The 25713-nt window shown below is 36.5% G+C and overlaps 1 protein-coding gene across 1 annotated transcript in view; it reads right to left on the bottom strand.

Moving 5' to 3' along the window:
* The window catches only part of COL19A1 (collagen type XIX alpha 1 chain), a 182554-nt gene that overhangs the window by 112794 nt on the left and 44047 nt on the right, over positions 1 to 25713 (bottom strand). Inside the window, exons 3-7 of the mRNA XM_081335931.1 lie at positions 22517 to 22640; positions 20992 to 21267; positions 15093 to 15173; positions 14008 to 14133; positions 10646 to 10699 (exon numbers count right to left, since the gene is read on the bottom strand). Of these exons, the coding sequence (XP_081192057.1) occupies positions 10646 to 10699; positions 14008 to 14133; positions 15093 to 15173; positions 20992 to 21267; positions 22517 to 22640 (661 nt within the window). The remainder of the gene's footprint in view (positions 1 to 10645; positions 10700 to 14007; positions 14134 to 15092; positions 15174 to 20991; positions 21268 to 22516; positions 22641 to 25713) is intronic.

Genomic DNA, 25713 nt, shown 5'->3' with positions numbered 1-25713 from the left:
ATTATATATTATAATATATAATATAATATAATATAATATAATATACTGTAATCAATATAACAATATAGCCTTGGTGGAGCAGTGGGCTAATGCCTCCTTAAGTAACACCAGCTGCCTGCAATTAGTGCAGGTTCGAGTCCCACCAGGCTCAAGGTTGACTCAGCCTTCCATCCTTCCGAGGTAGGTAAAATGAGGACCCAGATTGTTGGGGGCAATTAAGCTGACTTTGTAATAATGCCGCTTGGGGTGTGTGTGAAAGCCCTAATAAGCAGGCATATACATAGAATGAAGGCTACTGCTAAGCTTGTAAGCCGCCCTGAGTCTTCGGAGAAGGGCGGGATATAAATGGAATTAAAATAAAATAAAAATAAATAAATCATCCAAGTCTGACTTTGATTTGCTGTGTAGTAAATTAGCAGATAAGTACCTTACCTGTTGTTTGTGCTGGGAGTGGCTCAACATTTTATACAAATACATTAACTAATTAGTTTCCATTAACAATATGATTAATTGCAGTTTGTCCAGATTCAACAAATGGAGCAAGTGCTGTTAATCATAAATGGAAACAAACATTTTCCTCCTTAATACTGAGATGGAGAAAAAAAGAAGGACATAGGCACAATAAGTAGGGTTGGTCTTTTTTTAAATCATGCTAAACTTTCGTTTAGGTTTACATCCAAACTGGTGAAATGAATCAAACGTTTCCACAGAAACTTCAGAAAAGACAGAGTTTTTTTTCTTAATAAATACATCATTCCATAAATACATTTAGGCTAACTCTAATCCTAACATTTTATAATTCATTGGGAACCAATGTAGCACATAACTTTTTCAGTTAATATTTCCTTTTTTACCATGTGCTTCTATCAGAAAAAAGTTATTCTTTTAGCATCTGCATTAATAAAGAGATATTTACCGGTAAAACATTAGATATATTACTGTTTTTTACCAGCTCTGGCAGTAACAAATTAAATGAGCAAAATCCACAGTCCATCACGAAAATAAAGAGAGAATCTGCAACAAAATCTGAGATAAGCAATTTTTTTTTGCAAATTTGAAGATTGGGGCATATAATTGGTAGAAAGCAATTAGCCAAGGGACGAAGTTCATATTATTTTTAAAAGGCATTTCCACAAGTCACTATGCCTTTTATGTACAGTAAATTGCTTCCTTAGGCAACATCCTGCAGCTTTTATACCTGCCTTCTTAAATCACACTTTTCATTTACAGAAATTCAAAGACCTGCACCTGTAAAATCCAGCTGGCAGCTCTTACTTGCTGGCATGTGAGCAGGGGGTTGAGTAAATCAAGTCACACATGCTGCACTCGCTCCAGAAATTCAAATCCAGTGAATCAAAGTAATGATGTTTAGTGCTTTCCATTGAATGGTTTAAATGTAAGCATGTTAAGTTCACTCAGTCTCATCAGCAGAACAACATTTAAAGGACTGTATGCTATTAGCAAGCACTACAGTATTTAAGAAAAAGGCCAACATGGGCAGAAATGACTTCTGTCAGCCTTTTTGGCTACCCACAGAATCAGTCTTACATCATGTTCTGCTTCCTGTGTTGTTTCCAGATATTTTAGCCAGGATACAAGCCTGTTTGATATCAGTATTGGTACATCCTGGCATCTTCTGAATTTATGTGTCTGATACATTTTTTTAAAAATAAGATTATTGCAGTAACCAAAATGATACTAAATATGCAGTTAGTTGCTTCATAACTATAATAAATGAATAAACTTTGGCCTTTAAAGGGCTAGTAGATAAAGGAAAAACCAATTATGAAGTAATTCATTCTATCTTGCAACTGTGGTTTTGATACTTAAAAGATTAAATTTAACCAGGGATTCAGTTCACCAGTACCTGATCTACGTGAGGATACTAAGATTGGCAAAAGGTTGTTTTGTGCCACATTGGTTATTTTCATTACAATTTCATTTTATTGCTTCTACCTGTATACCGCCCTGAGTCCTTCAGGAGAAGGGCGGTATAAAAATTTAATAAATAAATAAATAAATATACCTCATCCATTTTTGACAGTTATTATTATTGTAGCTTCCAACTACAAAGTACAGTAGTTTCCTAAACTTTAAAAATGGTAAAGTGCAGTTCTGAATAAAGTGTTAGGCTTTATGTTGTATAGCAGTGATAGCGAACCTTTTAGAGTCTGAGTGCCCAAACTGCAACCCAAAACCCACTTATGTATCATCGGGTGCTGGGTGGGCATGGTCCATTGGGTGGGTGTGGCCAATTGGGTGTGTGGCCAATTGGGTGGGCGTGGCTGCAGTGGTAACTGCAGACTGGGTGGGTCTAAAAAGTTCAATCAATTCCAACTTTGTGAGATCTTTTTTTTCCCTGTGAGAAGTTGAAATTGATTGATTGATTGAAACTTTTTTTTTTTGCACACAGCAGCAGAGGCCTAAAGCAAAAAGGGTTTATAAATCCAGCTAAAGGCCTAGGACTAGGGCGACAGTGCGCGTGCCCACAGAGAGGGCTCTGCATGCCACTTGTGGCACACGTGCCATAGGTTCACCACCACGGTTGTATAGTATACCATTTGTAGCCTGCAGCCCACCCAGATTTTAAATTAAAAATTAGAATGTATTTAGCAATGATAAAACTTGAGTTATGCAATAAAATATGTACTATTTTTTCTGTTTTCTTAAAAACAAGATTACCGTATTGGCATTTTTCAGTCTGCTAATGAATGAAGCTATCAAATTATTTAAATGATCGAAGCTAAAAGGGAATATCAAAGTAATAAGGGCATCTTAACTGAGTGAAATGTATGCAATGTATGGGTTATGGGATACAAACACTCTCACACAATTTCATGTATATGTTGATTCAGCCAGAGTGGGCAGTGAGTACCAAGAATCTTGGGATTGTGGTAGGGGTAACTTAATGAAAAGACTGAGATGATATGCAAACATTATGAAAAAGGCAAATGGTATATTCAGGTCATTCATAAACAGTCTTGAAACAAATCTGTCTACTACACTTGGAATGTTATTGATTTATTTCAGGGTATAGGACTGTCCATCTCAAATTCATAATGCTGGGCAGTTAATACTAGTTAAAGGTACCATATAAAAGCCCATAATGGTGAAAATAATAATAACTGACAATCAAGATAAAAGCTCAACCAACAAATCCCCACCATTGTATGGACTTTGTCATACAGCTGTAATGTGCAATTCTATTCTCTAATACCTAGAAGAAATATTACAGGGTGGAAAACATGCAAAAAATATATGACAAAAGTGAAAAAAAAATCCTAAAATCATTAAGAAAAATATGAAACTTTTTAGCTTTCCAGACAAAAAAAAGGCAAATAATGAATATGCAGCCTTTGTGATTCAAGGTTTGTCCAGATCTCCTCTTTTCAATTTTTTCGATTTGCTGTATTGCCTCTTTAAAACTGAAAAACTTTCAAAACAACAGCTACTGGATGAGTTTCCTTCCAATCCATTTAAAAGAAATTACTTTTTACCAACTTTATATGATCTTTTTTTTTGTAACTTTTTGCAACATATAGCACAGGAATGACTTTGGAGTTCTTTCTAAACAATTTAAATGTTAAGCTTTAGTGAAATTGATTTAAAGAAACCTTTTTGAAAATATTTAGAAAGATTCTCTTCTGTGGGGAAAAAAGTCTGCTTTGTTTACATTGCAATGCAAAATAAGGTTTTTGAAGGTTGATTCCTAAAGCACTTGATGGCTACTTTAAAGGAAATCTTTGATCTGTCGGCTTGTGAAATAACTTTTTGTATTGGAAAAAGTTGTCACCAAAGATGAATAAACTCCTTTGAAGACCCATAAAACAGACTTTAATGTGGACTTGAATGATTATTTTAAAATAAAAAAGACTGTTTTGTGGGAGATTTATTGGAGTTACTTCATGGGACCTGGATAAAGAATGTCAAGAGAAGAAGCAAGAAGACTAGAAGAAAACAGGAAAGAAAATCTTAATTATGGGATTTATGGATGTCTTCTGGGAGGTAGAAAAAAAATGGCATTAGTTTATTTGACTATGGTTAAATAATGAGTTGCTTAATTCATTATATTAACTCACCTTGTAATGTGAGTTGTAATAATGTAAAAGATTATGAAAGCTAAGTTTAGTCCTTATACTTAACAGAATTATTACTAGATATTATTTAAAAATCCTTTATAGAGTTCCTTTTTAGCTTTTCTTTTCCAGAACGGTGATTGTGATTGCCATAGCTTTGTTCTCTGTAGATCAAAGGGGTAAAATATAGGACCTTAAGCTAATTTTTCACTTTTCCTCCTGTGCAATTCTAGACACAAACAACTTTTTTTCCTGCTGAATTCCAGAGAGCCTCAAATTAGGGATTTAAAATATTACATGGATCACTGGGCACAGCCTATTATTCTTGATCAGACAAAGGTCATTTTAGACAGTGTGATCCCCAGTGGCATAACTGAAAAAGGAGAAAGGAAGGTGTTGCTGAAATTTGACAGGTAAAAAATGTTGATGATGTTGGGTATTATAACAGTATTTTGAATGCCTACTAAAACACCTTACTTCAATTTATATTTAGCACAATCAAGTCAGAGTTGTTTTGAGTATGTTTCTCACAATTTCTTTTTTTTTATTTAAAAAGTTTTACAATACATTTTGACTTTAATCCCCCCCTCCCCATCCCTATCTAACCCTCCCTAACCCTCTCCCCCATTCCCTCCTCCCCCCCCGATTTCCCAGAGCTAAATACAGGGTATAAAATCAAAAAACAAACATAAGCACCCCTATGTTATCAACAATAAACTATTAATTCTATCTCCCTCTAGCTCATATAAAATGAATACAAACAATATTAATATTACAAATAAAGTAAAAAAGAAAAAGAGGAAACAGAAAAAGAGCTTTACTCAGAATAGATTTTCTTAATCCCAGTCCTTATTCATATTAATTTAAAAAAAAAAGGAAAAAAAAACTTTCACCTACTATTTACATTCTCCAAACTTTCTCTAATTTCTAAACAAATTCTCAGTTACGCGCCAAAAGCGCCTATCTCTATTAACCTTAATAATCTCCAACCAAACTAAACTATGATCAAAAATAGTTCTTGCATGTATCACGCCAAATGTCTCGCAGTTCCAAATCATCCTTGAGTTCAAATAAAAAGAGTAAAATAAAAGGTTTAAGCAATCTGTAAGACAACTTTTTGTTAATTAGGAGCTTGCATACCCATTCTTAGTTCAACACATACTTTTAGTCCATAACCCTAATATACTTTTCTAACAAGCAAATAACATCAATCTTAAATTGTGTTAAATATTAAAAAAACTTTCTTTCTCCTCTATGATAAATTTAATCCATTGACATTCTAATTTAAAAATTTAATCACCAATCTTGACGCTCCAAAGCTTTTGGAGCACGTCTGTCATGACCCACAAAACTTCTTTGGACCGCGCCCCTCCCACAGCTTCACTGTAAGTACACTTTGGAGATTCCATAACTTTCTGCTGGTCTTGCTCTTGCTCTCATCTCGCTCTTCTTAGGGCAGCACGCGTCATCCTCTGGCCTCCTGCAACAACCGATGAGACTGTATCTTGATCCCCACCAACACCATTGTCCTCTGTCTGTCTATCTGCAACATCTTGAAGCTTTCCCTCGCCGTATCCCTTTACAGCTTCCAAAAATGATAGGGGGGTTGCTTTTAGCACATTGCTATAAAAATCACGTGCCTGGGCCACAGTAACCAGACGATATCTTTTACCTTTGTGCGTCACCACCAGTCCAACTGGAATCTCCCATCTAAACTTAATATCACATTTCTTAAGTTCCTGTACTAGAAATGCAAAATCTTTCCTTCTCCTTAAAATCTTCGGAGGAATCTCTTTTAAAACCAAGACTTCTTGCTCAGCCACTACCAGTTTAGTATCATAAGCAGCTTGAATAACTTCATCTCTAATTACTCTCTTTGTAAAATAGACCACCACATCTCTGGGTAACTTCCTCTGTCTTGCAATCCATGAATTTACACGAAAAATTTTGTCCATATTTCCCTCAATTTCAGATGCTGGCTGGCCCAATAGCCCTTCCAGAGCCTCAGAAATCAGCTGCTTTAAATCTTCTTTACAATTCTCCTTTAAACCCCTGATTCTAATAGCATACTGCATCTGATGATACTGAACAAGGCTCAATTCTCCGTCCGTTTTATCCCTTATATTTTCATTTTCTAATACCTTTGCTTCTAATATAGAGTTCTTTTGACTGAGATCCTTCACTTTTACATCCAGCTGTTGCACACATTCAGCTACAGATTCAATCATAGACAACATGTCCACCCTCATTGCTCTAAACTTCTCTTCCATCTTCTTCTCCAATTTCTCCATTTTCTCCTCCATTTTCTCCTCCAGCTTTTTCAACTTTTCATCCATCATGTCAGACATCAATTGTGAATGCTTTCCAAGAGCATCTTGTAAATCCTTAAGCGTCAATGCCGGAGGAGGTGCAGGAGGAAGCAAAGCTTGCAATGAGGTCTGTTGCACCAGGGAAGACCCCGCACTCCGAAGAGCTTTAGAAGTTTTAGCCGCCATCTTCCCCCACTTTCACTTATTGCGCACTTTCACTTTAAAGCTATAAAATCCATTGAGCTAGAGAGTAAAGATAAGAGTCCACATCACCTTGACCTCCTGTACCGCTCTGCCTGCATCTTGATAATCAAAAGTATTTCCTTTTGGCAGGGGTGGTTGCTAACGCCTGGCTCTGCTCCATAAATCCCAGAGCAGGGGCGCTGCGCAGCTCGGAGCAACCCAGGCTTCGGGGGGGCTCAATCCTTCAGCCGCCCAAACTCTCAGCTCAGGCGGCCCCGGAGAGCTCAACCCCTACCTGGGGCCTCACCCCCTCCTCTTCTCCCGAGGAGGGGGCTTCAAATCCATCTAAACAGCTGATCGGCGCTGTTTACGATGGAAAAACACAGCTGCGGAGCGGACAGCCCGGAGGCGGCTGTCTTCGGCGCCGCGTCGCCACCGGAAGTCACATGTTTCTCACAATTTCTAATTTCTCTAGAAGGTTACCTTGGCAACAAAAACTGGATTTAAATTGGCCACAGCATTACTAATGGAATGTTGACAAAGGAAATATGTTGGATTTTCATGGTATCTTACTATAAGCCTACAAAATATGAGCTGAAAATGAGGCTGTATATTGTTGTGCCAATAGTCCAGGGTTTTTTTTAAAAAAATTGAAAGGCTCAAAAATATATTCATATTTTATGGAGCGTTGGGGGAAGAGTATTTTTTAGTTGTACTGGGAACCTAAGCACTGGTTTATCAGATTTCAAACAAGCAACAATGGACAGACATTAATATCAGTAGGAAAAATAAAATGAAAATATTTTGAATACAGTTTCCTATTGATAGACTGCAATACATTATCACCAATCATTTTGATTATCAAAGTATTATTCTATTAATAGAGATGAAACAAAATCACTTTGTGAGGGAGATGGGTGGTTCCTAAGTTTCATAAGTAAATAAATAAAGACAAATAAAATGTAAAATTAAATTCCAACTATCATTATCACTTTATAAAATTTGTTTATTTATTTTATTGATTTTTAATTAATATTACAGTTAAAGAACTTTCATAGCATTGATTGACTCTTCGGCTTATTTGCCATACAGTACTTGAAGGTTGTTCAAGCTGATATTATAAAAAAATTGTTTGGTTATTTAAATATAATTACAAACTTTTTTAAAAAAATGAAATAGTATTTACACTGCCACATCCTTAACAGATATGTTGCTGGCCAATTAAAAAGCATTAAAATAATACTAACAAGAAGTAAAAAGGGCAAGACTGAGATAGAAATAAGGAGAACCTGTTTTGTACTAGAGAAGGGAATGCCAAATATCTGAAAGCTTTCAGAAATAGCAAAATGCTAATCAAAGCTCAATGAGGATTGGAAGTTGTCTGTTGACAGTCCTCCAAGAGGTGTGACAGGGAACTCTTTCCTTTTCAGAGGGTTATTCTGTCCAAACACTTTGGCAGTTTCCGACTAGGAACTGTAAAAATGGAGAGTAGGGCTTTTGAAATGGCCTTCAGAAAGCGCATATTTGGATGACATCTAAGCATGATAGTGTGGCTTTTGTTATTGCCTTTTTTCTACACACAGACACACACACACACAGAGGGAGCTATAGTAACAGACTTTATGCAAACATATGTAGATTTTATGCAAATATATTAAAATAAATATAGTTTTGTGAGGTGGGGCATATATAAATGGTTAGGACAGATTAATGTATCTGAGCTCAATTCACACCACATGCAAATAACATACTTCTATTCCACTGATTTTGTTTTTTAATTGTGGTTGTTTTGTTTTTAGCTGAATAAAAAAGTAAAGGTAAAGGTTCCCACACACATGCATGCTAGTTGTTTCCGACTCTAGGGGCTGGTGCTCATCTCCGTTTCAGAGCCGAAGAGCCAGCGCTTGTCCGAGGACATCTCCGTGGTCATGTGGCCGGCATGACTAGATGCCAAAGGCGCACAGAATGCTGTTACCTTCCTACCGTAGTGGTCCCTATTTTTCTACTTGCATTTTTACGTGCTTTCGAACTGCTAGGTTGGCAGAAGCTGGGACGAGTAACAGGCGCTCACTCTGTTACACAGCACTCGGGATTCGACCCGCTAAACTGCCGACCTTCTGATCGACAAGCTCAGCATCCTAACCCACTGAGCCACCGCGTCCCTTTTTAGCTGAATAGTACGTGGCAATTTAAAAAAAACTTTATAAAAGATGAACCTGACAATTATTTAGAATTAGATTCAAACATGAGATTACAGATTCTGAATTATGATGGCTTTGTGGCCAAAATGGAACAATAGAAAGTAAGGGACAACTTCAGGTAGTTCTTGACTTACAACAGTTTGTTTAATGGCCATTCAAACTTACAACAGCCCTGGAAAAAGTGACTTATGGCTATTTTTCACACTTACTACCTTTGCAGCATCCCCAGGGTCAGGTGATCAAAATTCAGATGCTTGACAACTGACTCATATTTATGATGGTTGCAGTGTTCCAGAGTCATGTGATCTTTTGCAAACCTCTGATGAGCAAAAGCAAAGGGGAAGCCAGATTCATTTAACAACCGTGTTATTAACTTAACAATGGCAGCGATTCACTTAACAACTGTGGCAAGAAAAATCACAAAATGGGGCAAAATTTACAAAAATGTGGGCTCAATTGTGGTTGTAAGTCAAGGACTACCTGTATTAGCATTCTCAGAAAAACATCACAAAGATATTTAAAATATATTCAGGGAGTGAATATGAATATATCCCAGAGAACTTGTATGGTATAGTTAGTAGTTACAGTGCTGGATTAGGAACCTAAGTTCTAGTCCTCCTTTTGGCATGAAAATCAGCCAGCTGACTTTAGGCAATCACTTCTTTTCATCCTCTAATTTAAAAACTCTGAAACAAGCCAACTGAAATATCTATTAAAAATTACAGGGGGTCCTTAGTTAGTGACTGTTTGAAGTTACAGCAGCGTTGAACCAGAAAACCTATGATGGGTCCCTGTAGCTATAGCTGTTGCAGCATCCCACAGTCATGTGATTGCCATTTGCTATGTTCACTGCTGGCTTCCTAACAAGCAAAGTCAATGGGAAAACCATCAGGAACTAACAAATGACGCTCACATGACATCATGCCAATGGCCATATGGGATAACAACAGCAACTGGAACTGCTTGAACTGCTGTCATAACTTGAGCTGGTCATGTGGCTTCATGTTTTACAACCATGTAGCTTAGCAACAGAGTTCCCAGTCCCACTGACTACTGTGAAGGCTACCAGTTAATATCATTTATTGATAACTTTAATTCAAGAATTGTAATAACCAGAATCCAGAAGAATCAGTCTGTAACAAATTATAGGAACATCATATACTAAGGGTGGGAAATAAACACTCTAAAGAAAGCTGAATAGGCACAGAGTATTTTGAAATTTTGGAATAGAGAAAAGGGGAAAAAATATGGAGGTCTGATTGAATAGAGAGGATTTGGCAGGGGAAGTTGCTGTTGAACAACTCTACCTTCTGTTGTTGTTTCACTTGTTATTATTTATTTCCCAACTGTTAATAACAGATTAAAATATGCCTAAAATTCTAACAGAATGGACATCTGCTTACTAGAAACTGAAAAGTTACTTGCCAGGGAGTTAAATAACACTTCACAGAAAGTTAAATGAGAATGTTTTTATTTAAATACACATACCCACCATATTCCTATGTATCTCATTTTGAAGGCATTAAAAAAAACACACAATCAAATCCAGAAACCATGTGGTTAAAAAAGAGAAAAATCACACCCAGCTTCAAACTAAACAACATCCCTAGAGGATTCTTGCTCTGAAGTGGAAATTGCTAAAAACAAAGACAAATAAAAAACTTCACTAAGCAAAACTTTTTTTTTATTTAAAAAGAGTTACTTAAATGATATTAAGGTCAGTGGCAATCAAATCTATCTGGACAAAGCTTATCTCCATTGGGACATTACACCAAAGAAAGTTCTCTTCCTGACAAATATGGACATGCAATATCTTTCCAGTTTCCAACCCACCAAACAAAAAGCGACAATAGACATGTTGCTGGTAAAACCTTACCTTTTCTCCCTTCTGGCCTGGCAAACCAGCTACACCTGGCAGTCCTGCTTCCCCCTGTTGAGAATAAAGCTAGGGTATTTATTCTAGAATCTTATGGGGTTTTTTGGGGGGGAGTAAACAATACCCTACAAGTAATGCCCTTACAAGGTAAGTTATAAAGTGTAATTGTATAATATACCAGAGTTCCAGCTTATGGTAGTATTACTGATAGAAAAGGGAAGTACTTTAGTGACCCCTACTACTACTACAACAAGCCTTACTCTGATCTTGCACTTTTTACACAAGTCTTCAAGAGGTCTAAGCTGATGTTTCTGATTGGAATAATATTGAATGATATTAGAAAAAACCATTTCCTCTAATGCAGGGAGAAACAGTCTTAGGCCTTTATGCTTGGAGTTAGAAGTCAGCGGCACTGCAAAAGCTGCTGAATTATAACTTTCACTACCCTTCATTTGTAGCTACAGTTGTATGGACTGATAAGAGGTTGTAGTTCAGCAACGTAGATGGAGAACAACAGGTTTTCAAGGCTTGCTCTAGGCCAGAGGTCTTCAAACTTGGCCCTTTTATGATTTGTGGACTTCAACTCCCAGAATTCCTCAGCCAGAGTGCATGGCTGAGGAATTCTGGGAGTTGAAGTCCACAAGTCATAAAAGGGCCAAGTTTGAAAACCCCTGCTCTAGGCAGTTCTCCAAAGGGCAAGCATTAGAGACTTCATTTCTGGATAAGTCCATAGATCTTATCTTCTCCCACTTTTTGTTTTCCCACCTAGAAGATACCCAGGTAGTCTTCAACTTATAGCCATTCATTTAGTGGCTGTTCAAAGCTACAACAACACTGAAAAAAATGACTTAAGAACATTTTTTTTACACTTATAACTGTTGCAGCATTCCCATAGTCATGTGATCAAAATTTGGGCACTTGGCAACTGGCATGTGTTTATGACAGTTGCACTGTTCCGGGGTCACAGGATCACCATTCACAATGTTCCCACTGACTTCTGACTAGCAAAGTAAAATGGGGGAAGCCAGATTCGCTTAACAGCCACATTAATCACTTAACAACTGGAGTGATTTGCTTAACAATTGTGGCCAAAAAGTTGTAAAATGGGATGCAGTTCACTTAACAACTTCTTAGCAGTGGAAAGTGGACTCAGTTGTGGTCATATGTTGAGGATTACCTGTTCTTGTTCACAAATATGAAGGATATCATCATCACCATTATCATAATCTCTTCTGTATTTTTTTTAAAATCTATTTTTAATTTTCTGTGAGAAACAGAGTAAACTGAGCTGATTTCTATCATCCTTGGTGCACACAAGCATGCACATGTACAAATATACCCAACGTTATGTATTCAACCTTTCCAGTATATTTTATGTTAAAATTAAAATTGCTAGGCTAACAGACACATTTTCTGATATAAGAATAATTTAATCAGAGAGAAAGAATGAAAATAAGTTATATTCTACTGCAAAATATCTACTGCGGCTTGATGTGTTCTATGTTTGTGAAAATTATATGGAAATATCATTATTTTAATTGACAATGCTTTATGAAAGTCATGCAAATCGCCTGGCTCAAGAGCTTAAATGATGCCCTTCCAGTAAGGACAGATACAATTTCTGTGCAATGCATCTGTTATTGATTTGCAAGTGTTTTCTGTCACACTGGTACTGTATATAGACCTTTCTTTGCTCCCTGCTTCTATGTACCTGAAATGTTTGTGGGAAATGCTGGTGTCCAGTGTCCTCCTATTGTTTTGTTCATTGTTTTAATGTAGAGGTTGCAATAATTGACCTGGGCTATTAAAGGACCCATATTCTTCCATCTTGGTCAAGATACTTAGCCACTAGATCAAATTACAATGGCCCTGCTAATATTTTGAAGAATGGGATCATAAATTAGCATTTCTATAAACAATCATACTGTTTGGATATTTCATCATTGTAACTTAACTTGGGAGAAATATTTCTCCAATCAATCCTAAATGGCTGTTATCATCCTTTATTATAGTAGATTTGTAAGTTCTTAATTTCCTAGTTGGTATCATCCTTCTTAAAGATAACGTGTGAGTTTTTATAATAATAATAATAATAAAAAATTCACAGAAAACGCAGACCTCAGATAACCCTGTACTATTTTAACTCACACTGTCATTCTCTTTGCAGTGCAACACATGTCTCTTTAACAGAATAACAGAGTTGGAAGGAACCGTGGAGGTCTTCTAGTCCAACCCTCTGCTCAAGCAGGAGACCCTATATCATTTTGGACAAATGGCTGTCCAATTTCTTCTTAAAAGCCTCCACTGTTGGAGCACCCACAACTTCTGGAGGCAAGCCATTCCACTGATTAATTGTTCTCCCTGCCAGGAAATTTCTTCTTAGTTCTAGGTTGAGTCTCTCCTTGTTAGGTTTTCATCTGTAGCTTCTTGTCCTGCCCTCAGGTACTTTGGAGAATAGGTTGATCCCTTTTTCTTTGTGACAGCCCCTCAAGACTGCTCTCATGTCAGCCCTAGTCCTTGTCTTGCCTCTCATATGCATAAATCATTTATAGAAAAGCTTTCCCCTAACCATATCACTAACTGTATCAAATAATAATTATAATTGCTAGACAACATTCAAGGTGCTGGTAATGACCTATAAAGCCCTAAATGGCTTGGGTACAGACTATCTAAGGGAACACCTGCTGCCGGCATCATCTTCATATCGTCCTGTGCGCTCCCACAGGGAGGGCCTTCTCAGGGTACCGCTGGTTAATGAATGCCGGCAGGTTATTCCCAGGGGAAGGGCGTTCTCTGTGGGTGCGCCTGCCCTATGGAACCAACTACCTACGGAACTTACTACTGCCCCCGACCTTTGCTCATTTCGCCGGGACTTGAAAACTTGGCTCTTCGAGCTGTTTGGCCCAGACTTAGGGGTTTTTAATTTTAATTGGGTTTTAGATTTACTTTTGGGGCTTGAATTTAATTAACTGTTTTAATTGATTTTAATTTTTGTATTTCACGGTTTTAACTGCCCTGTAAACTGCCCTGAGTCCTATGGGAATAGGGCAGTATACAAATTCAATAAATAATAATAATAATAATAATAATAATAATAATAATAATAATAATAATAATAATAATAATAATAACATGGTCATTGATCATGAGGACTTCAAATTATGAGAATTGTGGCCTGACACATCTATTGTAGATGATATAAGGCTGTAATAGAAAAAAATACTGTGCAACTGTCTTTAAGGTTCAATAGCATATGAAACAAGAACAACAGTACAAACGTCCAAATAAAAGGTTAAACCTGTTCAAAGAACCATACATTTAATAGATCACACGTGAAAGTCTATAATAACAGAGGATTATACCTTGTTCTGAGAGCAAAAACATTTTTCTTCAGAATTTTTTTCCATTATTGGAAGAGCTTGTATTTTACCAATGTGACCGATTGATGGTGATACTGCAGTAGTTTTCAAGCTTTTCTCCAAAGGATGCTGAAATTATGAATACATATTATCTGGATTGAAGTCGGATTCATTAAAATCAAATTATTCTATCTATAGCATCTTTTGCATCTGCAGGGAGTACATTTACATGGTGGAAAAAATTAAAAATAACCTGTGTTGACAGGTTCAGCAACCTGAATTGAAAATCTGACAATAGTAATATAATGGAATTATAGTAAATGCTGTTATTATTTTAAATAGCTGCTAGTTTATATTTACTTAATCCATACTTCATAGGCAGAGTGCACTATGCTACAAGCAAAATGCTTAGAACATATACTAATAGAGTAAAGCCTCTGAAACAACAGGAGCTCCAGTGTAGATCTTCTTCCTGTGACACTGTTGCTCCTCTATTACAGTGATTTGAACATGCTACTCTTATTATTTGAGTGGTAGACAAATTACAAGATTCCTTACTAAAGTTTAGGAAGAAGTGCCATAATTATTTCTCTAGATTTTTTAAAAATACACTTCTTTCAGCTTGTATTTTTATGTCTATTGTATTTATTTTTAAAATTGATATTTTACTGTGCTGCGTAAGTTCCCAGAACACTAAAGGTCTGGGTAGAACATATTTTTTTAAAAAATGAGTAAAGATTGCATCATCAAAATAAAAAAAAAAATATCTTTCAAATGATTTTTTTTCTCTCTCTCTTGTTCAATCTTGTCCAATTTTCAGAAACTACCCAGAGAAGTCCCTGGAGTTTTCTTGGCAAGATTTTTCAGAAGTGGTTTGTTGTTGCCTCCTTCCTAGGGCTGAGAGAAAGTAACCGGCCAAGGTCACTAGCTGAATTTGTGCCTAAGGCGGGATTAGGTTTTCCAGTTTCCAGCATGATGCCTTAACTACACCAAACTTGCTGTCTTCAAATGATAGGCCATACTAATAATGCCATGCAACTTTGTTACATTTTGTTACAAAAGAAAACATTTTTATTTTTCCAACTTACCACATGCTCAGATAATTCACAACAGTTCTCTTGAGGAGCAAGGCTTGGATCGCAGTGTAAGATCAGGCGGGCAAGTTCAATCTATTTAGTAAACGTGATGATGCTTTATTAGTTGAGAAGTAACAACACTCAAGCCTCTCTAGCGGAAATCCTTTGCACCATTAAATAATTTACCCCACTGAAATGATGGGCTTAAATATCTCTAACAGAGTTTTGGATTTTGGCCATGAACTTTTAAACACATTAAAGTTTTGACATTTTAAAATACTCCATTTGCATTTATTATATTAGTTATCTGAGCAACACACAGATTCTAATCAAATCTTACCAAATCAAATTTGAACCCAATGCAGAACCTCTGTATATCTCTTTATAAAAGGAGCTGGATTTATGACAACAGCTACTGAAGTTTGATGCATTTCTTTGGTCAGCTCTCTGGCCATTTGAAGGATTTACTCTTACAGATGGAAATTACCTCTCTCCAAACTACGCTACTTTAAGTCAATAAAACTAGAGGTTTATACAAATTCCGCTAGCTATGTTATTAATTTATCACTATAAATAATCCTAGGAATAATAAATCAAAACTTAAGTCACAACCGTGCTTTTGGTGGCTGAGGCAGCATCACTGAAGCCAAATAGGCTGGCCTCATGAGATAGTACTATTGCTTATTGCTTTCTTGCCATGAAATAGTCCCAGCTAAGAAATACAGCAACTTGTCTCTCAGCGTTTGATAGAAGACCAGTTGAAACCATTCAGCTGCAACTATAAAAGCACTGCAGGAACTGGGATAATAGCAAAGGATGATATTCCTTGAACTTTGGTAAAACACTATTTGTTAAATTGGGGATTTAGGCAAATCTCAGATCCTCTCTTCATCTCTCTTTCCACATACATCCCCAGAATTAACTCAACAGTCCTACAGAGTTACAAAATTATTTTAATGTATCTATTTTCTTTGGAAATATTTGGGGGGAAAAACCCCCTCTCTGTTAAGCTCTCTTTACACCCCTTCTTCCAATTGGTTTTGTTTATAATGTAACAATGCAGTCTGGTTTACTATATAGATTTGTAGTATCCTCCCATTCACTCCATGATTCTGGTTGGCTAGTTCAGGAAGCATATATCAATTCACGCTGATTTGATTTAATTTGCCTTTCAATGATGCCATTTCATAGACCACTACAATGGGCTACATAGCACTGTTATGAAAAGGAGCAACATGAGTTGCCTTATCATGTTGTCCAATACTCAGCTTACTGACTTAATTAATTAATTAATTAATTAATTATTCTATCCCCAACAGAGGCCTGCTGGAAAATCTCCAGCAAGAGAAGTGCACGATTATTCTAAGTAGACTGTTTCTCTGGACTTACCATAAGGAAATTCCTATTGATATTTAGACTGATAATCCTTGCTTTTATTTCACCTATCTGATCCTTGTTCTGCATTGGTTTCAATATTTAAATGAGTCTGCTTTCTTTTGTATGCATCAGCCTTTCAGGTGAATATAAATTGCTTTACATCTTTACCCTTAGTCCTCTCTTTTGAAAGCAAAACATACTCATCTCTTTCAATGTTTCTTTCAAAGACCCTTTATTATTGTTGTGGTTCTCTTCTATTTCTGTTCTGGCATCTCCACATCCCTTCCAAAGCACAGTGGCCATTACTGGACACAATATTCCAGGTGTGGTTGAGCCAGCATGGACCACAATGAAACTTATCGCCTCCTGTGATTCAGATGTACAGTCTTGTTTTTAGTAAAGGAGCCTAAGATTATTTTTTTAGCTACTTGCCTGTGTTCATCTATTAATCCACTTGTCTCCTCAATCTTTTTTACATGTCACTAAACCAGACTGCCCTATTTGGCTTTTCCTACCTAGAGTTTTTAGTCTGTTTGTCTGTCTGTCTTTCCATCCCTCCATCCCTCCACCCATTTAATAGAAGCACTGTTTTAGATAAAAAAACTGAAGAAAGAAAATATCTAATATACTCTTAATAATATTTTAATTTGAATGTATTTTAGCCTAGGCATTATCCAGAATCATCTGCACAATACAAGACAGCTTGAACTTTCTATACCTATAATTGGCCTAGGGGCAGTGGTGGGATTCAGCCGGTTCGCACTACTTTGGCAGAACCGGTAGCTAATTTTTTGTTGCCCAGGCCCAGAATGGACTTCTGGAAACAGCATCCACACAGAGAACTGGTCGTTCACATATTTGAATCCCACCACTGCCTAGGGGGATTGGGAGAAAGATGATTTTTTAAAAATCATTCTAAGAAATAATGTACTATTTCCAAGAGAATCCTTTTTCATACATAGTATACTCTATAAGAATGTGCGTGCTGCAGCAGACTCTTTGCATGCTGTTCTGTGAGACATTTATTTAGTCTCTGGAAAAAGCAACCAGATGGAAGGGTCAATGATGACCTTTGAAAGAAAGAAAAGGATTAAGAAATGAAGGAAATGTGACAAAAAAACAGAGGCACTGGGCAAGAACGGTACAGTGATAAAAAATGAGGGAAGGATAAATAGATAGGAACATAAAATTGTTATATTTCTCTTCCATATACTATTGTGAAAATTAACTGAGTGGACAATATTGGAAAGGTTCATTGAAGTCGGTTACCAAGTTATTAAACATAAATATTAAATCATCCATTATATGTGAAGCAACTGAAGTGCTGCAGCTATTTGCTCGCACCTATTTTCCTGTGAAGAAAACAGTTTCCTTAAACATAACTAACAATGTACATGGAAAGCACTTTTATCTATCTCAGTCACTATGCATGTTAAAAAACCTCAGACTACATCAATTAAATCTTTCAAGTTTCCTCTTAACATTTTTCTTTATGAATCATATAGTATGTTCTGTTGTAAAACTATTAGTAGAATTATTTCACCTTTATTTTGGGCACAGTTTTTGGTTGATAACATTGCTTTATAAATTAACTGAAATAATAATTATATATAATGGAATAGAGGTTCATATAAGATGTATTTTTTAATATTAGATGTCACTTTGTTCCAAAGTTTATGAATTTTTATGTATAAGAAAAAATTAATATTATCCTTGTTGGACAAGGTTCTAGTCATCAGCAATTGACCCCAAAATGCCACATTCGTCCAAAGGCCACATCCTTTCTAGGAACAAATATTCATTCTTTGATGCTGAATGAAACCAAAGGGCTGAACCCATGTTACTGCTCAACATTGTTCCAGTAGCAGCAGATCTGAAAGAAAGCTGTTGATTCTTTTGGAGTGATCACGGATTGGAAGAAGGCACAGCTGTTTGGTCAGATGGCAGAAGGCTATCCATCTGGAAAAATGCGGAATAGAAAACCATGGCCTTTATAATGGCCTTGGAAAAAAACAAAGTGACAGAAGAATGCCAGATAAAAAGCAAAATCAGAGATGTTTCTATGGAGCTGAGGAATTAGGACAAAAAGTAAGAAATATTATACCCTAATCCAAGTGGGGGAAAAAAAAACTTAGGAGGTTGGATAATAAAAACATTTTGTCCCTACAAAAAATGGCAGTCTTTTCATAAGATACACAGTTCTTTGGCCTGATTAATTGAAATCATGGCCACTAAAAGCTGTTTTTTTAAGATTAAAAAAGAAAGATAAATAAGGGAATAGCCATAGGCCCAAAGGGTCTTGATCTTAATTCAGGGAGAATACAGGAGAAGTTATCCCTTATTCTAGAAATGGAAGGTAAGCTGGAAAACAGAGATGTGTAAGTTCTTTCAAAAACACTTCATCGGTAGGCTGGGGAAAAAAAAACATTTTTCCTAAAAGTAAAATAAGGTAGAGGATAAAGTCAAAATGTCATAAATGCCTTAAGGGATTGAACTGTTACCTGTGAGGAAAGTCCAGAAAATAAGTTTTATTTGACTGCATTGGAAGCCCTAATGAAAAGTTAGTCGCTAATGACAAGTTTATAATTCAATCTACTTCATTCCAGAAAAATTGCAAAACTAAACTAAAATCTCAAAGTTGGAAAGCAAAGTAATTGAACTCTAAACCTGACCCCGATAAGTGGAGAGTAGATTGGGGCAGTTCCAAAGGTGGAGATTCTCATGATGGGTGAGGCAAGCCACAATTGTCAAGGTGATTGAAGTGTGACAAAAAAAGCAGTTGCTCCAATTCTTTTTGATGTTTTCCAGAACCTAAGATGTAGCATAAAAATAAGCAAACATAAAAATAGGGGATCTAAGTAAAAAAAAAATGAAGGCATCACAAAAGATTGGGGTTGTAGCTATTTTATCCTGCTATGAATAGTCCTGTTACTATTCCATGTAAACAAACAGGATGACCAGAGGAAGTACAGAATGTGGATTTGAATGACAGGCCAAGAGAATAATAATAATTCAAGTTCTGGGGAAAAAATAATGGATTTTTGCTGACACCAAGATTGAAAAATCGATGCTTTATGTATTTGCTTATAAATAAGGTATGGAATATGGGATGAAAAGTTATCTGTTTAACCTTATGGGGTGTGTGGAAATTTATTAAATGTATTTATACTTGTGACAAAGGTTGAAAGTCATATATATATTTTCTTCTTTCTTTTTTTCTGTATTTTTTATTATTCCTTGCCTTTTTCTTCTCTTTTTCTAAGTTTAGATTGTATTAGTTTTTACCATTGTAAATAAAATTCTTAATAAAAAATGCATTAAAAATCTAAAATTATTTTACTTTTAGCACAGTAAAGAATGTGCATTAAAGTGAATGTCTATCCTTAAATGTGTCATGGTATCCTCTTTATTGTAACTCAATTCCTACTACATAAGTGGTTTTCAGAATACTTTAAGTCAGGGGTGTCAAACTCAATTTCATTGAGGGCCGCATCAGCATTGCGGTTGCCCTCAGGGAGCCGGGTGGGTATGGCCAGGGTGGGCGTGGCCTACTGGGTGGGTGTAGCTAGAGTGCATATGGTCTACTGGGTGAGCATGGCCAGCTCTACATCATTCGCATCAAGGGTGCCTATGGGGGCCCGGGCAGGAGTGGGACAGATCTGAGGGTCTCTGGCAGAAGGAGGGTCTCTGGGCCAGGGCCAAGGCAGTGGGAGCTGTTCCCTCACTGTTTCCATGATGGTTTTGCGGGCCACATGAAACTACTTCGCGGGCCGGATCCGGCCCCGGGGCCTTGTGATTGACATGTTTGCTTTAAGTTAAACCTGACCCTTTATTTGATATCTGCAGCACAGAAGAGCTAACACTCTAGGAATATTTGCTGCTTTTAGGATTCAGACTTCATTTCTTTTAGGATTCAGACTTCATCTCTTTTAGGATTCAGACTTCATTTCTAAGGATCTCAGGGCATCAAAATTGAAAAATGTCTGCTTTCCGAACATATGCAAAATACATATGTCTGGATTCAGATATGATATTCTATACAAGCAGGGCTCATTCAGTGATGCAAATATTTTTTCTAGAGAAGGATCTACTTGAAGAAGCAGGAGGCAATTTTGGTTTACTCCAAGTTCTCTCCTTCAGTTCCAATGATCTCCAATTATTTTTGAAGGGTTCCAAGCTTTCAGAAAAAACATTTTAGGGAGCAGAAAATTATAGGAAGAGGAAAAATTATTTTCCCTTTTCCAGCAATGTGTCTCATCAACAAAATTGTTCTAATTCATAAGCAGTAATAATTCATGTTTTTCCAGCTCACCAATTTGATGTTATTCATTCTATCTATCTATCTATCTATCTATCTATCTATCTATCTATCTATCTATCTATCTATCTATCTATCTATCTATCTATCATATTGCCATCTTATAAATTCAGAAAAATGAACAAAAAAAACATATCAATAACACCCACCACTTCCTTTTCCATAAAAGCAGCATAAAACCACGTAATTTATTAAAACATGGACATGAACACTTACATCCACAGGTTTGCCATCTAAATAATGAGTAGCAATGAGAATCTTTCCCTGAATGTCAGGGCTAGCTTTTTCCTCAGTCATCCTTTGTTCAATTAAGCTGCAGTCCACATAAAGAGAAATCTTCCTTGACTGTACGCTGATGCCAAGCTTATGCCATTGACGGTCAAAGATAGGATAGATTTTGCGGCTTTTAAAGACATAGTGCAGGGAGTTCCTCTGGGTAGATTGCATGACGTACTCTATAGCTTTTTTTAAGCCATCAATTGAGATGTAAGCCTGAACAAAAATATATACACACACAAATGTCAGTGTTTTCGAAATGAAATAAACTGCAAGATAGCAAAGAAGAGAATAAAATCATAGAAGTCAGTACATGCTGGAAATGTTTGGAATCACATGCTGAGGTAGGTAAAATGAGGACCCAGATTGTTGGGGGCAATAAGCTGACTTCGTAATAATGCCGCTTAGGGGGGGCGAAAGCCCTAATAAGCAGGCATATACATAGAATGAAGGCTATTGCTAAGCACATTGATTTGTGCTTTAGATTGTAAGCCGCCCTGAGTCTTCGGAGAAGGGCGGGATATAAATGGGTTTTTTTTTAAAAAAAAAGTTCTCCTCAGAAAGTGAAACTTTCACACCTCCTCCTTCCTGATGCAGCCCCTCAGCCCCCTCAAAGTCTCCCCAGAGGAGCAGGGGACTCCACAGTAGCAATAACAAAAGCATTTAGATTTATGTACATACTCTCGGCATGATTTACAATGTCATCCCATTGCCTCCAACAATCTGGGTCCTCATTTTACCAACCCCAAAAGGATAGAAGACTGAGTCAATCTTGAGCCCCCTCAGGTTCGAACTCCAGGCTGTGGGCAGAGTTTGCCTACAATACCGCATTCTAACCATTGCACCACCAGGGCTCCAGTAAGACATGGGGTGGGATGGTATGTATTAAACTACTAAAAATTAAACAATTTTTCAATTGGTGGAAGTCCAAACTTTCCCTTACGAGTCTAGATGTATCTTTTACTTGTTTAAGCTTTCTGAATCTGTCTCTTGAATATTTTTCCATGCAAGCTTGTCATTAAACCTCAAACTCCAACCTTTCACTTAATTTGTTATATTCTACAGGTTTCAATATTCTTCAAACCAAAAGACAAAATGTTAACTTCCCAACACATACCATCCCAAGGCTCCATTACTATATAAATCATTCTATAATTGCTATTTGAAAAAACGACCACTGTGGTATCCAAGCCATATCAATAGTTGCATAATCTGGAGGGGACTATCCAGTGGTGAGATTCAGCCAGTTCGGACCAGTTCGGCAGAACCGGTAGCTAATTTTTAGTTGTCCAGGCCCAGAATGGACTTCCGGAAGCAGCATCCACACAGAGAACCGGTGTATCCCACCACTGGTCTAGCAATTCACAAAACTGTAGCTATCATTTTATTGGGGATGGGAATAGGAAACAAATGAATAAACACAACTAAAGAAGTAACAATACCAAATAACTGAATTTGTTCTAACCTGTGGCAAATTATGCTGATCTAAAATCTGCAGTAAATACCAGCGTTCTCTTTTGCTGTTTCTTCTGACACGGAATGTGGCTGTTATGAAGTATTCCTCTGGGAACCCATTTGGAAACAATTGCCTAAAGGTTGGGGTGTAGTGGAAGAAATTGTCTTATTAAACCAACTGAGATAATTTTTATAAAACATGGGAGCAAACAGATGCTGAAGTACACAGAAATTAATTTTGGGTTCATAGGTACTTGGGCAACTCTATTGTATTCAAAAGACTGTTCCATCTCTTGAGGTTACTATAATCATAATTGTTCAGGTTTAATGCTACCCACAAAATCACACCTTGTTGGAAATCTACTTTTCATCATCTTTATTACATTTCATAAATATGTTACTATTGAAATTACAATTAAACATGAACTCATTCCCATCTTTTTGCCAGAAAAAAATAAAAAATCCATTCTTCCATCATGAAAGTCAATCTTTTTAATCAGGAAAACCATTATCAGAAGAAAAAGTAATCCTTCTAAAGCTAACTGTGAAAATTTGCTGCACATTATTTAGTAGACACATCCCCCATTTACATTGTTGCTATGTGCAGTGCAATCCTATAGAAAGTACTGTATCTTCAAACATCTCACTGCAGTTCAGGCTTTATTATTTAAGTTTTAAACCAGGCAACATGTTTTAAGCTACATATTGTTTAACCTATGACTTAGAACAGGATAATTTCACAGAACTTACTAAATCTCAAATAAACAAATTATTTATAAAATATGTTATTGTATTTCTCACCAATGAAATATGACCTGGCAATGGCACAAGTTCAGATCAAGCTTTCATATGTTTTATATATTCAGACAATACATTTGGATACAAGGCATGAACTTTCTTTGATATAATCAGGAACTGTAGATGCCCAGAGAGATTAAAAGCATATCCCTATACTTTTAGGCACTGTTTGATAAACACTGACCTTATGCCTATAAACTGATCTGATGATGGAGAAATGGAGACTCATGCATAGAGCCAAATTGCTAGTGTTTGACTAGATATACAGTAAATATGTATATTGTGAAAATGGGAAAACAGCACCAGATAAAAGGAGAAGAAATTCTTCCCTGTCTATAGTTTTATGCAAGTTCTGCCTAAGTGGACACCCATTTTATGACTCTTCCAATTTGGGTTTTCAAAGTACTGTTTATATTAAGATGGCTAGTCCAGACATGCTGAAATTATGCCTGATCTCTGAGTTTAGAGGATTGCTCATGAAATGGTTACTGAAAGCTCCAAACAGGAAGCTCACATACTCATGTTTGCTGGCACCAGTTCCTGTCTGTTGCTTCTTCACCACACCCTGCCTCGAGGGGCTCTTGTCATTCATGGGATAAATAATTGGGCAAGCTGCCCATTCATGCAGCACATTTTCCAGAAGATATTCCTGATCAGCCTGGTGCCCAAGCATAAGACTTACACACGACTCTCAACTGCAATCTGATAGGCAGTCATTCACTGGCCTTCTGCCTAAGAGTGAATTTCACCCCAGGTGATCTCTGAATATAAATCAAGAAGCCTCTTATAGCTTCTAATTCAAGTTAAGAAATATGCAAGTCAGACCAATAAGTTACACATACAGGTTAATCATAATTTCTGAGAAAGACCACACTTTTTGTATACCATGGCACCTAACTACTACCTTGTAGAGTATTAGCAAAATACTTTGTGGCTCCCCCATCCTGTGCTAGAAAAACTTTCTATAAGCCTTGGGTTGAACATAGAAGAAACAGAACAGATAAGCTGTTAGTGAGCAAGTTTTCTGGGCTGGTTTCTAACCCACTCTACACTTTTTGTATACCATGGCACCTAACTACTATTGAGAAATAAATGCAGATGAAAGGAGGGGAGCAACATTACCATAACCCTCAGAGCAAAGGAAAAGCTACAATCAGAATATATCCCAACAGCACAAATCTCTTCTTGTTTCAATCTCAAGTGTGTACAGTACCTAAAGAGTTCCACAGACTAGAAGCCTGGAGAAATCCTCCACCTTTGAATGACTTAATAATGCACATTATGGTTGTGATGACGGCTACTACTAGCAAACAGGGGCAAATTAAGCCAGGTCTACATTTAAATTTTGTATCATTACAGAGTTTGTCACAATCACTTGATACAAAAATGGAAAGCAAGAAATGTTGAGAAAAAAAGTATTAGCAAAATACTTTGTGGCTCCCCATCCTGTGCTAGAAAAACTTTCTATAAGCCTTGGGTTGAACATGGAAGAAACAGAACAGATAAACTGTCAGTGAGCAAGTTTTCTGGGCTGGTTTCTAACCCATCTACCCCTGTTATATTTTTGATTTTTGATGTTCAGTCTGAACCAAGCTGAACAAGGATGTTCTCTCACAGCTGATTTTGGGTTTCCCAGTTGTTTTATTCTACCTACTAATTAGCAGTGCATATTATTGACAGCACATACAGTAGCAAATGTTAATTTGGAATTTGATAATCACCTGCTTTTGCTTAACAAAATTTATTTGCTAGTAGACTATAGATTTTTCTACTTTTCTTTAAACTGTTGTTGAGAGCATGAGGCAAGTTATATATCAAAAGGAGCTATGGCCAATAATCCTTTTTATGCAGTAAGTTTCTCTGAGCTAGTCATGGTAAAAATGCCAGTTTTGCAATTAATTATTCCCTACCTGCTGCAGTTACTATAAGCATTCACTTATTGTCTTAGAAGATAAAACATGAAGCATATCCCCTGAGACAAATCATAAAAGACTTGTATAACTTGACACCAATTAATTGGCTGGAAATTTACTTTTCTTTTGACATATACTCTTTCTTTAGGGACCAAACAGATAATCTACACTGTTTGAATCTTTGGCACACAGCAGCTATGCTACAAGTTACACACATACACACATTGTTTTGATAAAATGTGATAAATCAAAAAAATGATTTTTGCTCCTAGGCAATCACTTCTTTTAGAACAAATATGCATTAAACTTTAAAACAGAATAGTAGATGCTGAGTAAGCACCACAACGTCACTCATACTTAAAAAAGCAGATTCCAGGTTGTTTTATAGATGTATTTTAATTTTGTTTCAAATTTTATTGATTTCATAAGATAGATTTATAAGTCCTCACAGATTACTCACAGACATACATTTTGTACTACTCTAGGATTTTAATAA

Source organism: Vipera berus, assembly GCF_964194415.1.
Source record: "Vipera berus genome assembly, chromosome: 1".
In the NCBI taxonomy this organism is placed as follows: Eukaryota; Metazoa; Chordata; class Lepidosauria; order Squamata; family Viperidae; genus Vipera; species Vipera berus.
The sequence above is the reverse complement of the archived record's forward strand: the minus strand, read 5'-3'. Positions and strand labels throughout refer to the sequence as shown.